This window comes from Protopterus annectens, chromosome 5.part1, assembly GCF_019279795.1.
Source record: "Protopterus annectens isolate FY-2018-M chromosome 5.part1, PAN1.0, whole genome shotgun sequence".
NCBI lineage: Eukaryota > Metazoa > Chordata > Ceratodontiformes > Protopteridae > Protopterus > Protopterus annectens.
In genome coordinates, this window is record NC_056736.1 from 536,591,755 (window position 1) to 536,608,550 (window position 16,796).

The following is a 16,796-nucleotide window of genomic DNA, read 5'->3' on the forward strand; positions in this document are numbered from 1 at the left end:
AAGAAATCAACCAGGTTTAAGAGGCAGGATCTGCCCTTAACAAAGCCGAACTGGGTAGGATCCAGTGTTTGTAGGTCCCCAATATCTTTATTTATGAGGTCCATGATGATCCTTTCCATAGCTTTGCAGACCAAGCTAGTCAGGCTTATGGGGCGATAGTTTCCAGGATCCGTTGAGGCACCACCTTTATGGAGAGGGACCACTGTTGCTGTACGCCACTCTTTGGGCACATATCCTGTAGTAAGGCTGAGATTGAACAGTAGTTTTATGTTTGGGTTTAGCTCTTCTTTGAGCTCATGTATGACGCAGCCCGGGACACCATCTGGTCCCATTGATGCTGTGTTTTTTGCTTTGGAGAGGGCGGCTCTTACCTGAGCATCTGAGATGTCAGGGGCAGCACTCTGCTGGGATAGATATTTGCCCTTTGGTGGGAGAAGTTTGCGCTGAACCTGTCAGCTAGGATGTTGGCAATGCCTGTGGGTTCGGTGTATTTTTTGTCATTTTGGACTAATTCTGAGCATATCTGGGAATTACCACCCAGGTTCCTAACATAACTAAAGAAAGCCTTGTGATTATCCTTAGTGTCCTGTGCAATTTTTCTCTCGAAGCTGGCCTTAGACAATTTTATGTGTGCCCGTAGTTTTTTGCTAATACTGATCAGTGATGCCTTCCCTTTTTGGGATTTTGCTTTATCATTTAGTAGCTTTCTCCTTCTATTGTCTAGTTTGGTTATGGCTGGGGTCCACCAGACAGGCCGTCTGCCTTTGGAGGATTGGGTCTTGGTTTTATTTGGGATCGCATGATCCATGCATTCCTGAAGGTGTTCATAGAATGCGTTTATAAAGGATTCTGCGGTCTGGGCTGTATTTTCCACAGGCCCGGGGGCTTTGAAGGATTCCACCTCAGTTTTGAGGAGTGTAAAATTTGCTTTAGAGAAGTTTTTCACTGTGGTTTTCTGGGCAGGGGGTGGGGTCGGGATGTGAATATCCAGTGAGATTAGTTTATGGTCTGATCTTACCAGTGAGGGATACCCTTCTGGTCTGGAGCATAGAGTCCCCATGTTGGTGATGATCAGGTCCAGTATGTTTTCCCTCTTGTGGGAGTGGTAACAAGTTGTTCCATAGCATTTGAGTTTATAAATTCTAGGAACCTTTGGGCTAGGGTGTTGGAGCTAGAGTAATGCTCCCAGTCTATGTTTGGATAGTTGAAGTCGCCCAATATAATGGTGTTTGGAGAGACCTTCATATTTTCCAGTGTTCTCAGGAAGGCCGAGTGGGGTTCCTGGGTTTGGGAGGGTGGTCTGTAGCAGGCTATAAACTGGAAGGCAGTTTTACCCACTGTTAGTTGCACATGGATAGTCTTTGATGCTTCGTGCTTTGCCACCAACCTGGAGGTGTGGGTATCTTTGATGAATATCGATACTCCCTCCTTTGTGGTTCGGTCCAAGTTTTGGGGCGAAAAGCATGGTATGAGGTATAACCTGGTAGTGCTGGGGTGCTCTCAGGAGCCCTGAACCAGGTTTCTGTTACTGCACAGATATCGATGTTCTCCGTGCTAAGGAGAGTTTCGAAAAGTGCATCTTGAGGTTTAGACTTCTGGCGTTGAGTAGCATTACTCTTAGTTTCTTATCCCTTGTGATACCTATGGAAGTGGGTTTGTCTTTTGAGCCTTGCCTCAAAAAGGCACTATGGGGTAGCAAGAGCCTTTGCCAATATCCGAAAGTCCAGGTGTGACAGGGGCAAGCCGTCCCTAGCGAAGCATCGTGGCTTGTCGAGCATATCATCCCAAGCTGACAGGCATTGGATCCCCTTTGAATGACACCAGTACTTAAGCCAATTGTTGAAATTGATCATCTTGTCTTCATATTGTGGCATCATTCTTGGTGAGGGTAAGATGCTACTCAAGGTCAGGGTCATACTGGCCTGGGCTACATGCTCAGAGACCTCCTTTATGTCTCTTTTCATGTAGTCCAGGGAGGTACGTCTCAGGTCATTCACACCAGCATGGACAATGACTGAGTCATATTTGTACTTGCCTTGGAGTGACCTGAGTGCTTGTGTTATGTGGCGGATCCTAGCGCCCGACAGGCTGCTCACCGTGACCCTCTCCTTGTTCAGCCTGGTGAGCGGACGCCAGTGTGCCTGACGATAGAGTCACCTATTACAAGTGTATCAGGTGTGTTGTTTAGTCTTAAGGGCTGTGACTGTTTGGCACACTGGCTTTGTGAGATATGTGTTGCACGTTTTGTTTTGGGGTAGCGGCTGCTTGGGTGTCTGCTTTGGAGGTCTCTGCTGCTTCGGCAGATCTTTATTTAGAGCCTCAGTATGTTTTTGTGTGATTATGTGTTTGGTTTGCTGTCGTGGTAGGTCTATGTGAGACTGGAATTGTAGTGAGTATGGTTTCCTTCTCCTCCTGACTGGTTATGCCAGTACTGAGTTGAGAGAGCTTAGCCTCCAGTTTGGCTATATGGTTGCATCTCTCACATGTGTTGGAATTTGTTGGGAGGAGGAGAGGGTTGTCTGTGTACATGAGGCAGTTGTAACATTGCCTCAAGATTCCCAGATTCACCAGCTGGACCGAGAGGAGATTGACAACTGACCTTTGGACATGCTAGAATAATATTGGGAATTCCTTAATAATTGAAAACCAGGGCCAGTGGGGAGTGAGGGTGTAGTGCTTTTAATTTTTAGTGCTGACTTATATAATTGCTTTAGTGAGCAAGTGCCAGGTAACTTAAGTGCAATGTGTTACAGGTAACTTAAATGCAAAACGACAAACAGTAACTTTCTTTCAAGTGAAACAAGGAAATAAGTACAGTAAGCAATGCAGATATCACTAGTGAGCCACAGAAGCTGAGAAGCCGCGTATTAGGTGGAATTAGCGTTCCAGGGAAATAACAAGCAAACAAACAACAAGCATATAAACAAAGCTATATTCAGCAGGCCTGGATCTAGTCTATGCTACAGCAAACAAGGTGTACCAATTTCAGTAAGATACAGTTCAAATATTCAGGCACTATAAACCTTTAACCAGAAATTCCCAGCTCAGAAGGGCAGAGTCCAGCCTCTTCTCCCACAAGAGTGCAGACCACAAACCTTCTTAATGTAAAATAACTGGCCTGAAGCCCAAGTGCCTAAACCAGAACTAATACACTTTAAGAATAACAGACACTGGGCTCTCAATCAGCAGTTCCCAACTTAGAAGGATGAAAGCTACCTGTCCTGCCACCACAGTGCATGCCACAAACCTTCCTAATGTAAAACAACTGGTCTGAAGCCCAAGTGCTTAATCCAAAAGACTTAGAATGACAGCTAAACTTTAATCAAGTTACTACCAAGCAGTAATAAATACAATTGAATACTTTAGAGAATGCCTGGATTAGTGCTCAAGTTACACAAACAAAGCTAGATCCAGCAGGCCCGAATCCAGTCTATGCCACAGCAAACAAGGCGCACCAACTTCAGTAAGAAGCAGTTCAGATATGCATGCACTATAAGCCTTCAATCAGAAATTCCCAGCTCAGAAGGGCAGAGTCCAGCCTCTCCTCCCACAAGAGTGCAGACCACAAACCCTCTTAATGTAAAATAACTGGCCTGAAAGCCTAAATGCTTAAACCAGAATTAATACACTTTTAGAATAACAGACACTGAGCCCTCAATCAGCAGTTCCCAACCTAGAAGGATGTAAGCTACCTGTTCTGCCACTACAGTGCAGACCACAAACCCTCTCAGTGCAAAACAACTGGTCCGAAGCGCAAGTGTTTAAACCAGAAGGCTTAGAATGAGTTACACCAAGCAGTAATAAATACAATTGAGTACTTTTAAGATGATGCAAAAGTAAAAAAAAGTAGGTAGAAACACAAGTACAGTAAAAGCAGATTAAATTTTTTTTTTTTTTTTTTTTTCTGTTTCCCAGATGCTCTCTTTGTACACAGTAGGAGTGCCTGACATCAGAATATGATCTCACTGCACTCAGTGTAGTGAGCAAATGAGATAGGCCCAGAAGGAGTATCCAAACACAAATTTACAAGAGGGGCGGGCAGCTGCAAGGCCACTAAGATTAACACCAAAACAAAAACAGGGAGGGTGGGTGGGACAAACTGAAGAGCAGAGTGAAAACTTCCATTTCAGCTAAATATTCCTTCCACACAGTTAAAATCAATTTAAATACTGTATTTTTTTGAAAAAAAAAAGCAGATAAAGGTACTTAAATTCTCTTATACGTCCAGTTGAATACAGCGAGACTATAGTTCGTCACAGGGATAGCAAGTAATATAAACATAGTAAGTTACAGACTATAGTACGTCAAAGGGGCAGCAAGTAATATAAACACATTAGTTACAGACTATAGTACGTCACAACGACAGCAAGGAAAATAAACACATAAGTTACAGACTATAGTACATCACAGGGACAGCAAGTAATATAAACACAGTAAGTTACAGAGTATAGTACGTCACAGGGACTGCAAGTAATATAAACACAGTAAGTTACAGACTATAGTACATCACAGGGACAGCAAGTAATTTAAACACAGTGAGTTACAGACTATAGTATGTCACAGGGATGAGGATAGAATATAATAAGGTGAGAAGTGGTTTATAAGTAGGTGATATGGGCTTACAAACAACTTCATTCCTGGGAAGGTAATGTGATCACATCGGTGCTGAAAAGATATGTGCTATGATCAACTGCTTTTAACATCTTTTGTTAGTGGTAATGTAACACCAGTAATGGTTTAGAATGAAACATGCACATTCATTGCAGGTGACACACAGATTCACAACTAAATCTGCATGTTGAGCATTTATATTTTTCATATTATCCCACAAACTTGTGACAGACCATCTCATAATCAAGACTACAACCTATATACAAATTAATATACATACTTATTTTGATAATACCATATAGCATAATATCATTATCAAATAATAAAAAAGTCTGTAGGCACATTTTAAAAACACATAGCCAAAGCCACTAAAATACTTCTGGACTGGTTAAAGCAAGCAAGCGCTGTACTCTGTTTGAACTGGTTGAAAAAGAAAAAGAAAAAAAAAAAAGAAGTTAAGTCAAGCTTGCCTGCTAATGTTTTGGCAGTTTGCCATTTTTCCTGTGCTGTGAATGAAATGGAAATATTGGATACAAGTGCAGCTTGACAGAGGACATCTGGATAGGGAAGCATTTGCAAGGGTAACATCAGAGCTTGAGGGTATTAAAATCAGATCATGGCACATATATGAGGCTATGATTGCTACAATATTATATAACTATATCTTACAAATGCTTGTGATTAGTGTTTCTGAGTAGATTTCAAATGTCTTACTTTAGTTTTCACAGCTAGTTTGCACAAACTCAGTTAAGTTTGCAGTTTAGTAGCTTGAAATGAGTTTTCCTCACACTTTTCTAGCACACACTTCAGACGTATTGCCTGAAGCAAGATTCTGCTGTGTATGCTTAATAAGGTGCAGGTGAATATTCAGTCTACTTTGTCAAGTATCGTAAACATATCAGTAAGTATTTGTTTGCTATTATGTAACTATGGACATGAAACTTTTATCCAAAAGAGCATTATTAATCAAGGGTAGCCTTCTGACAAGGAGAACAAAGAACGTGTTTTCATTTATTCCAACAGCACTACTAGTTTCCTAGGTTTATTGCTTGTGTAGTCAAAGCTGTGAAAATTTAGCCTCATAATTGTTCAGGCTTGAGACCTACTCCTCCAGCTCTCTTAATAATGTCCTGCAATTCTTATTACGATATATGGTCATAAATCCACCTATTTTGCTGGCAGGCAACACAGACCTAATGTTTTCAAAAAGCTAGTCACATCGGTCATGCACAGCCCTGAACAAAATAAGGAAAAATGCCTCAAGTAGTATAGTAAGCCATTTATATTTATGAATAAATACTGTGTGAAGAATGACTCCCAGTATGATTCATGGATTGTTTCTGTTAATGTTCCTATTGATTCAGTGCTTGGACTACTTATGTTTACTTTTTCATCAAGCAGCACACACATTTAATAATTTTTATCCTTTGTTGAATGGGTTGCCCCCATTAAGCTAGTAGTTTGCTAAGGAACTTGGCTGCTCTTTTTGATGAGTCCGTGGGATCTTTCACATCTACCTGAGCTGCCGTCAACTCGTGTAAATGACACCTCAGTATAATGTCTCAACTCAAGGATGATACACTCAGGAGAGCAGCATCCCCTTATTTTGCACTGCAGTATCAACAATCAATCTACCTGGCAAAGGAATAGAACTTACAACCTTTTGCACCAAAGGCAAGTGTGCTACCTGTTGCACCACTGACAGTGACGTATCACAGTAAGGTCTAAGTCCTACATTATATAGATGACATTAAGCTTCTGAATTATACATATGGCTTTACCCCCACTTGTCTCATCACAGAAATAAACTTTCATTCTCTTCTGAATCCATGCATACCTCTTAGTAAGCCCATTCTACAATATGTGTACTTTATGTTAATATGCATGTGCTTTTTATTGAACCTAATATGTTGTCATTGCACTCAGCCTTTTCTAAATGCTTTACAGTTCCATATACTTTCTAAAACCCTACATTTAGTCAGCTGCACTAATTGTTTTATTATTTATTCATCATTTGATAACTTGTCAAGTGGGTGGATTACTATGATAAGCCTTCTTAACCATGACTCCGGTCACAGGCATGTAACTTATCAACAAGCACTTTTATTTATGTTTTATTAATTTATTTTTTGCAGACATAGACCAGAGGACCTAGTGAAAATGCACAGAGACACAGAAATAGGAAGTAACCAGAGGTAGTCTGGAATGAAACAAGACCCTAGAGGTGGGGGAAAAATCTTACCACTGAGCTGTCTAAACTACTAGTGTGGCCTTGTATCCTGAGATCTCTTCTACAAAAGGGGCTCAAGTCCGTATGGGAATTATAAAGTCCATAAAATGAAATAAATAAAATCACAGTTTCTTCTGCAGGTGATTTTGTGTTGGATCTGCCATATCACTTTTCAAATGCTCTGTGCTATGGTCAGCATCATTACAGATTATGGGTTTAAAGTAGCTGCTAAAGCAGAAAAAAAGTTTTAGGTTATGGGCTATGCCACTGCTCAAATGGAAAATGTTTTGCAGTTTTACTTGAATTTCTTGAACTTAAAACAATTAGTAAGTAACAGCGTCCTCACAGATTAGTATAGCATTATCAGGCATAAGGTTCAGGGGTCCACTGAAGATCCTAACCCTATTTCTCAGTCTTACCCCAGGACACTGTCTGGTTAAGTGACATGTTTATCACTATCTGCTTAAGTGACCTGCTTAGACTCATAGTAAGCAAATGAAGGTTGAAGGTATCAAACCATGGACTACAGAAAGCAGCTTGCTAAAGGCTTATAGTTTTAATCTACTACACTAACTTCCAGACATTTTATCCTTTCAGGTTTTTGTTGTTTTTAGTCAGAGTATTTTTTTATTAAGAACCCTATTCTCTCCCCATACACTACATGATATAGCTCTTAGTGTCATCACCTGTAGGATGAGGACCTTCCCTCCAGGCATATCATTCAACTAAATAAATGGCACTGATGGAGGGGGTTGATTCCAATTACTTAGTACTGCAAAGCTGCCAAAACAATCATCATCACTGCACACACATAGTTTTCTATTCTTATGAGGTCATACAGGTTTGTATTCAATTCAGTTCAATTCAACTTTATTGTCATATCTAATAGAGGCAATGTCACACAGTACAATTACATTTTTATTTTAGAAATCCTCCAGCAACATACATAAAACCAACAGAATTACAGATAAAGATATAAGAAAGTATGATATAAAGAAAGCATGAATAAGAAAAATATAAAGAGCAATATAAATAAATTATTCTATACAAATAAAACATTTCATCCCTCTAATACAACCAACCTACAATAATGGGAGAGGGACAGTGGATAAGTTGTATTTATAAGCCTAATGGCATAAGGGAGAAAACTATCTTTCCGCCTTGTTGTTCTAGCTGTTATACTCTTCTATAGCATCTCCCTGATGGTAACAACATAAACAATTTATTTTATGGATCAGTAATATCCCTAATAATATTATAAACCCATCTAAGAACACTTTTGTTATAGAACCAAGACACAAATCCAGAAGCAAAAGCAGGAAAAATAGGTTTAATAAATCGTGAAAACAACAAACAGGATTAAGGCCTTTCTTCTAACAACATGCACAGACTTCTTCACTACATCTACAAATAACTCTTTAAATCTCCCACCCACAAAGTCACATGAGCATTCCCCTCCAATTAAATTTAAAGTCCAATAAAAGTTGCAATTAAAAATGGAAATGTGAATTAAAAAGTAAAAAATTGAAATGAAATTAAAATAACTGTTAAACACAATAGAACTTAAGCTTCAAAACACTCCCAATAGATATGTGAAAGTTCAAATGAGGTAAAACAGTAGCATTTAACTTGAGCTGCCAGTGTAGTTCTTGTTTTCCTAAAAAATCTTCCCACGGTCCACCCCTAGGTTTCCTTACAACTTGTTCCAACCCAAAAATAAAAATGGTGCTCAGGACACTTTGCAATGTGCTTGAACAAAGCATTTTGGCATTTTGTTTCCTGATATCCAAAAGGTGCTCACAAATATGTTCTTTTAACTTCTTTTGGGTTTTCCTCACATAAACCCATTATATTTTTGACATTTAGCCAGGTAAACTATACCTTTGGTGTTACAATTACAATGAAAACCCAGTTTAATGACAAAATGTTTTATTCTCACAAGATCAGCCACCAAAATAAACTTACACTGGGGGCAGAACCCACATTTAACTGTATCGTGTTTTTTGTTGCTGACAAGTCCATTAATGTGACTCTCCACTTCCAACATATTCTTAAAGGATCTACCCTTCCAGTACACTACGAAGGGTTTTGTCCACACTTTGTCAACCACTCCATTAAAAAAAGAAAATATATATACTAGTGCAACCCTAGAAATGACATTGCTAATTAAGACTGAAGGATATCCACGTGCCACGAACATACCCACTAATCTGAGACACTCATCTTCAAACAAACTATCCTCCAACATCATTCTAGCAAATCTAATTAATTGCCTTTTAATGAAGTCTCTTTTTTTGATGGTGCGGGTAATTGCTAGACTAGTGCAAAGAACTATTGGAATAGGTGGGTTTTCCTGAACATTTTTTAATTTTAATTTATTTTAATTTCATTTCTTTTTTTTTTACTTTTTAATTCACATTTCCATTTTTAATTGCAACATTTACTGAATTTTGGATTTAATCAGAGGGGAATGCTCATATGACTCTGTGGGCGGGAGATTTAAAGAGTTCTTTGCAGCTGTAGTACTGATTCTGAAGAAGTCTGCATATGTTGTCAGATGAAAGCGCTTAATTCTGCTTGTTGTTTTCATGATATATTAAACCTATTTTTCCTGCACACCTGGCAAACTTGCCTTCAATGGGCCTGGTATTCATTGCTTTTGTTATAGATTTCCTCCAGCACAGGAAGTGCTGTTCCAATAATATTTTGTGCTGAATTAATCACATATTGTAAAGCCGTATGGTCCCGTGCAGTACTATTCCCAAACCAGACTCTGATAGAGTGGGAGAGGATTCTATCAATCATGCATCTGTAGAAGTTGCTGAGAATGGTGTTGGGCATGCCAAACTTCCTCAGTCTTCTCAGAAAATACAGATGCAGTCATACTCTCCCTGCCAGGTTTGTAATATTATTAGTCCAAGTGAGATCCTCAGAGATATAAATCTCAAGAAATTCAAATGTGGCCACTCTCTCCACCTCAGCCTCACCAATGTGAAATGGTAAGTGCTGTCCTCTCTTCTTCTGTGTATCAATAATCATCTCCTTTATTTTACTGATGTTAAGAGAGAGAGATCACTATCCTGACACCACTTCACAAGACCAGCCACTTCCTTCCTATATCCTGACTCATTGCCCTGAGGAATCAATCCAATGACGGTGGTATCATCTGCAAATTTAATAATGCCGGTATTAAGTTGAAAGGCAACACAGTCATAACTAAAGAGCATATACAGCATGGGACTCAGAACACAGCATTGTGGAATTACTGTGCTTATAATTAGAAATGTTATTCCCCAGCCTAACTGACTGTGGTCTGCCTGTTAAGAAATCGAGGACCCAATTGCAGAGAATAGATGGCACACCTAAGGTAGACAGCTTATCAATAAGCTTAACTGATATCACAGTATTAAAGGCTGAACTATAATCAATAAACAGCAATTGAGCACAACAGTCCTTATTCTCCAAGTGTGTAAGGTCTCTATGCAATGTTGTACTGACTGCATCCTCTGTTGACCTGTTTGATCTATATGCACACTGTAAGGGGTCCATGGTATCAGGTATAAATGTCTGAATGTGGCTCATAATAATTATCTCAAAGCATTTCATCACTATAGGAGTCACTGCAATGGGCCGAGAGTCATTCAGACAATTAACCCTGGCCTTTCAGCAGCGGAATAATAGTAGTTGTTTTATAACAGGTAGGGATTGTAGCTTGTATAAGAGACAGATTAAATATAGCAGCCAAAACATCAGCAAGCATTAAAGAGCAAGTTTTGAGTACCCATCCAGAGATTTCATCTGGACCAGCTGTCTTCTGGGGATTTATCTTCCTCAAAGACTTTTGCACCTCTGTGGATGATATTATAAACAGTGGTAATGAACCCTCACTCACCCTCTCCCTGCCCATTAACGCAATATTATGAGACTCGAAGCAGGCATAGAATTCATTAAAATCATCCAATGAAAAATGGCTGTCAGTACTCATCCCTTTACTTCTATCTCTATAGCCTGTGATGTATTCCAATCCTTGCCACGTATGCTGAGTATCAGCGGTAACATTGTATCTCTCCAGTTTACATCTACATTTCCTCTTGGCTTCTCTAATAGCTTTATGTAGGTCATATCTGGATTTCTTATAACCACTGGCATTGCCTGAGGCACATGCTTTAGAATGGGCATGAAAAGCCGAGTGAATCTCTGAGTTAATCCAGGGTTTATTATTTGGGTATGACCAAATGTGTTTATATGGCACAATGAAGTCAACACATGTGCTTATGTAGCTGGAAACTACTGAACTATGTTCCTCAAGATCAACAATACCATCCTCTTTCATAGCAGCTGTCATAAAAACATCCCACCGAGTACACTGAAAACAATCCTGAAGATCCTGCTCAGCTTCCTGTGTCCACACTTCAACAGTTTTTCTAACAGTGGGGGCTTGTTTAAGAAGCTGTCTGTATGCTGGATAAAGAAATACAGAAATTCCTCTTCCTGCGGACAGGGTGTATTATTATGTAGTAATACTATAAGGTGTCAGATATTTACTTATCACCCGAATTACAATAGTGTCAACTGCTGCTGTGTTTCTGGTCTCTATATTGTTATTCTTAGCTTGTTGCAGAAGTCAGAGAAATATCATTTATGGTCTGACCCCACCAAGAGAAGAAATATCCATGGTCTGAACTTACCAAGAGAAATAATCCTTTGTCATAAAGTAGTAGGTCTCCTGCTCACGTAGACTTCAAAGTCAAACCATAAGCTGCTCAGCCTGACTGTGCATCCATCTCATGGTGGAACCCTCCACATTTTCAGTGCTTTACCACTGCTTGTTGGTCTGGTGTGATCGGCAGTTTGAATCCCATATCTATTATTCAGTTGTACCAGCTGTTATCACAGACCCTTTACCTAACCCAGGGTATCCACTCAAATATGGTAGAAAAGAAATGTTCTACTTCATTATAGTGCCTGACAAGTATAATAATGGGTATGTGAATAGTGGAAAGGGATCTGTGCAGCAAAAGTTATATATTGAAAATGACTTTATATTATCTAGACTCACAGTGTTGTTAGTAATGGTGATGATATTGTAGACATTTATTGTTCGTCAATCTGACCACCAGGAATTGACTTTGGTAAGTGATGTAATTCTGTATAGTTTGTAAACACCAGTGCATAATGATTGTACACTCATTATTTTATTTTATTTCCATTGTTAATAAATACTTAAGTCTCACTGATGTGTTGCTCACCTGGGAGGGTGTGCAGTACGTTTCTGAGCTGATGGTCCTTTGGCTGCGTCTGGATATGATACGCTTCCTTCTCTTCTGCAGCACAACATAGATGCGTATATAAACCAGGACGGTCACTACAAATGGAAGGTAGAAGGACACGATGGAAGAGTAGATAACGAATTCAGGGTTGGAGATTGAACAGATGCTTGGATTATCTAGAGAAAGACAAATGGAACAAAGGGTATGTTGGAAAATGTGCTATTTTCTTTCGAATCGACATGATTTTTGCCATATTTCAAAAATGCCCCTATGTCAGTCAAAAAATCATTCATGCACTTTATTAGAACATACACTTTGCAGATATGAAATGTTTATGCTGCTGTAACAGGCATTTGTGTTGAAAAATGTGGAAAAAATGTAAGTGCTGCTCTCACTCTATGACAGAAATTCACATTTCTGAATAGATAAGAATGAGACGGTATACCTTCATATGTGCGAAGGCACATTTCTGAATGTGCATATCCGCGAACTGTTTAGCCGAATTCCATTACACTGACTTCCCTAAACATCATAAAAATATTGACATTCGACATTCCCAATCGCTCCACCAACAAAAACATGTGCTACCATGGGTCAAAAAGGGGGTGAGGTTTTGTAATTCTGCACTTTGATTTTCGCAGTTTTTGAATTTCATGGTTTGCAGTTCGCAGCAGCAGCAGCGTGGAAGATGTGGCTGTCGCACTTATGGAGGTATACAGAATTAGACACATTCAAACAATTCTTGGAACATTTGAAGCAAGTATTAAATAATGCTGTTATATAACCCATAACCATTCCTCCTGGTCATACCACTGATGCTGGTAATAACTGCTGAACTCTAAGGTGTAACACCAAAAAACTTAATTGTTTTGTTTACATTTAAATGTTTGACTCTGTCACAACTTTTTGCCTGTTTACAGCCTACTATCGATACTGCTAATAAAAAAAAAAAAAAAATCAGAAAAACTAAAACACTAGGAGCGAGCACTGGGAGGCAGCAGCATTAACACCTGTGCCACTGCATATCCCCCAGTGTCTACTGGGAGAACCAGGAACATTCTATTTTGATTTAATAAAATGCCTTTACTGAACGTGTTTAAAAGATGATAGGGCCCCAGTCCAGTACAGCATGCAAAGCACTTACAAGAATCACACTGAAAATGACTTAACTCTGTCTTACATAATTTTATATATAAACCAGGTAAACCAAAAAGCACTAAACAAATGACAAACCAGGTAAACCAAACGAATGAGCTGTAGAAAGCACAAGTCCAAGGCTGACAATAAAAAATGTAAATTTAATGAAGTAAGCACATGCTTTCGGAGAACTCAATGGCGCTCCTTCCTCTGACAAAAAAGTTTTACATCTCTGAATAACAACCACATTTTTATACAATCAATTATGCTAATTAAGTGTGTTCAAACTAACAAATCACATAGACCCATAAGGGGGTGTGTTCCTATTACTTGCACCAGCAAACAAAGTACTTTCATCCTAAAAGGTGCAAGTATAATAAACTAAAATCCTACTGCACCATAATTAAAAACCAACACAAAAAAGATTATTATAATCTTAAATAATCGCCGATCCAATTAACTTCTCATTAAACATATAAGCTTAAAACCATAAAAACGATAAAAACAATGAAAACATATGTTCAACCTACCCATATTATCATTTTAAAGACAAATTCTTTAAGATACAACTGATAGACACATGGTCATTCAGACCTGGGTACACATAGGCGGCTGTGCGAATCTGCCAGAAAAGTTCACAGATTTCCAAAAGATTTTGCCAAGGACCACCTCTAAAGTCACAATCAACTTTATTCACAACTGTAAACTTGAAAAAATGATCAGGGCAATAACCAATATGTCTAGCAAGGGCGTTGTTATGATCGCCTCTAGCTATGGCATATATGTGCTTATAGATGCGCTGCTTGATTTTCCTTTCAGTTTTACCGATATAAAATTTGTTGCATCTTTGACAGCTAGCTGCATAAACAACGCCCCTGGTCTCACAATTAAATTTGCCATTAATTTTATAGACCTGGTCTCTCAGCCTAATCTTAGCATCTATGCACACATGTTTACACTGCTTGCATGACCCACACTTTGTCATGCCTACCTTGTGAACTCTCATCATTTTTGGTGAGATCACATTCTTCAGGTCTGAAGAAGCCCTCTTGGGTGAAAGCGCTAGCCACTTTATTCTAAGAATAAATCGATTTTATTATCTACATTCCGTTTTGCCGTTCTCTTGGATTTGCTGCATTGAAGCTTGTTATTTTGCTTATGTGGACTGCCTTATGCAGCTTTGGTTTGCTCCTGTGCTTTTTGTTATTTTATCATATTTTTTGCTTCAGTTTCAGGAGCATTTGTTCCCTGGTAACATTCATTCTTGTTTTAATATGGTTATTAGTGTTTACAATGGAATGCAACCTTATATGATAACAAGTATTCTCTTGTCATGAATGAAATTCTCGCTCCAACATTATGAAAAAAAAAGTAATCTTTCAAGTACTGTTAATATTTTGATACTAAACATTTTGGATTCAGAATAAATTTGTCATAAAATCACGCAATACCAGAATAAGAAACATGTGTTACCCTTTGGTGCACCTTATCTGTGTTCACTGTTAGCTGAAAGGGAAAAACCATGATTCAGGTTCAAACCACTATTAGATTGAACAACTGAACTGAACTAGCTTACTCTCTATTATCTTTCTTTCCAAATGTGTATGAAAATGTCATTCAAGGACCATAACTGACATATCTAAAATAGCATGATTAAGACTCAAAAAAAGTTTTGCCACTTGGCTTGCCCCTGAATTTTGCATGTAACTGGGCATCTATGGTCATTCATTTTAATTCTGCATATCTGGCCTGTCTCTCCTATATAAAGTGTCTACATTTCTTGCATTTGATTAGATACACCACATTCATAGATGTGTATGGAAAGGAACCGTTTGTGAATTTGTTATGTTGAAAGCTATTAAAATTATCTGACACATTTTGTATCTTGGATGGTTGAAAGTTTCCTGCCATTTTATATGTTCTGTTCTGGTCTGTGTGTGTGTGTGTCTCACAAGAATTTTTTTTATATTCTCTTTGCTCTATCCATTATAAATGATTATTTAAAATATGTGGCAATCACATCTTTTAACAACACAATCATCCAAACTGTAACTCAGATTAAACTGTTAAGAGCTATTACTGACCATAGTTTAAAATTGGATCAGCATATCAAGCATGCTGTTAGCAAGACCCACCAAAAGCTTGGTTTGCTATAAAAAGCTAAGCCATATCTTAACAACTTATGCCTTTGTAGCCACAACTCAGTTGTTTCTACTACCAGCTCTCCTTTATGTTCCTGCTACTCTATTTAATAATCAGGTTACCCAGACCAACAAACTTCAGCAAAGTCATAATAAAATAGTTGAGTTTCATGTAAACTTACAAAACAGAATACACTATTGTATTATGCTGAAACACTGAGGCTGGTTAGAATTTTAACATGTTGTTACTCTCTCAGTTTAAAATGGTGCCCAGACAGAATTCTTAACAACCCAGACAGATGTCCATCCATCAGTAATGTAATCCAAACATACAAACCATCTAGACAACTGAGATCTTAAATTCTGAATTTGCTAGCTGTAATAAAATCAGACAACCACTACGGAAATTCAGGGTGGCATTTCCAAAAATGTTACCTCACGCCACTCCAAGTCTTCAGAGTAGTTAAAGGAACAGTGTAAGTTTTTTTTGTGTTAATAAAGAGACAGAGTAACAGAGTTTGTCAGTAGTGTACATGCACATTCTAACATTAACTCTGTAGATTTACAGATCATGCACTAATGTAGTGCATGATGACTTTGTTTACATTATGGTTATATGCAGACACACACACACACACACACACACACACACACACACACACACCATGTATATGTTTGTATATGTGTTATGTGCATGACTGTGTTTCAGAGCTAGTAGGAGAAAAGAGGGATGATGAAGCTGTGCCTTGCCATTCCTATACAGAGGAGGCATGGGGATGACATGCTGGCGTGAGGCAGATGTTAATCAGGAAGCCTCAGTGAAGCCTAAAGCCATGACCAATGTTCATGGTAGGTGACTATGTTGGTTGTGAGGGAGTGTCCCAATTTTAGGAGGGAGTGTGGACAGATGTAAAAGATGTTCTGGTCTAACAGTTGCAATGCTTTATTTTCTAGAATAATACTGGCACAGGGTGGTTGAGCCTACTGGTATTTTGTCAAGCCATCTTCTGTAAGTAGGAACGTTAACTCCCAATCTCACTCTTCTCCTATAGCTTGAGTCCATAGCAACTTGTGAGTCTGGTCAGGGGAGGGTTAAATACTCGTGGATGATGTTGTATAGCTGTGGGATCATAGACAGGAGGGCTCCGAAGAACCACACTTCCTCAGAAGTTATTACATCCCACAGAACCAACACAGATTTACAAAACAGAAAAAGAACTTGCAAATGAACATGAGTATGATAATCGAAATATTATGAGAGCCCGAGATAAGCAGAATTACATTATATGTATGTCTTGAAAATTGCAGACAGTTAGAATATGGTGCCTGGATATATTCAAAGCTGGGGTCTATTAGCATGTGGCATTCTGAGTGGTATGATCACATGTATGTACAGTACTGAGAAGT

At 38.7% G+C, this 16,796-nt stretch overlaps 1 protein-coding gene across 1 annotated transcript in view; it reads right to left on the reverse strand.

The window, feature by feature from the left end:
* Positions 1-16,796, reverse strand: part of DRD3 (dopamine receptor D3) — a 1,635,526-nt gene that overhangs the window by 271,481 nt on the left and 1,347,249 nt on the right. Inside the window, exon 5 of the mRNA XM_044073157.1 lies at positions 12,091-12,287. Coding sequence (XP_043929092.1) covers positions 12,091-12,287 — 197 coding nt within the window. The remainder of the gene's footprint in view (positions 1-12,090; positions 12,288-16,796) is intronic.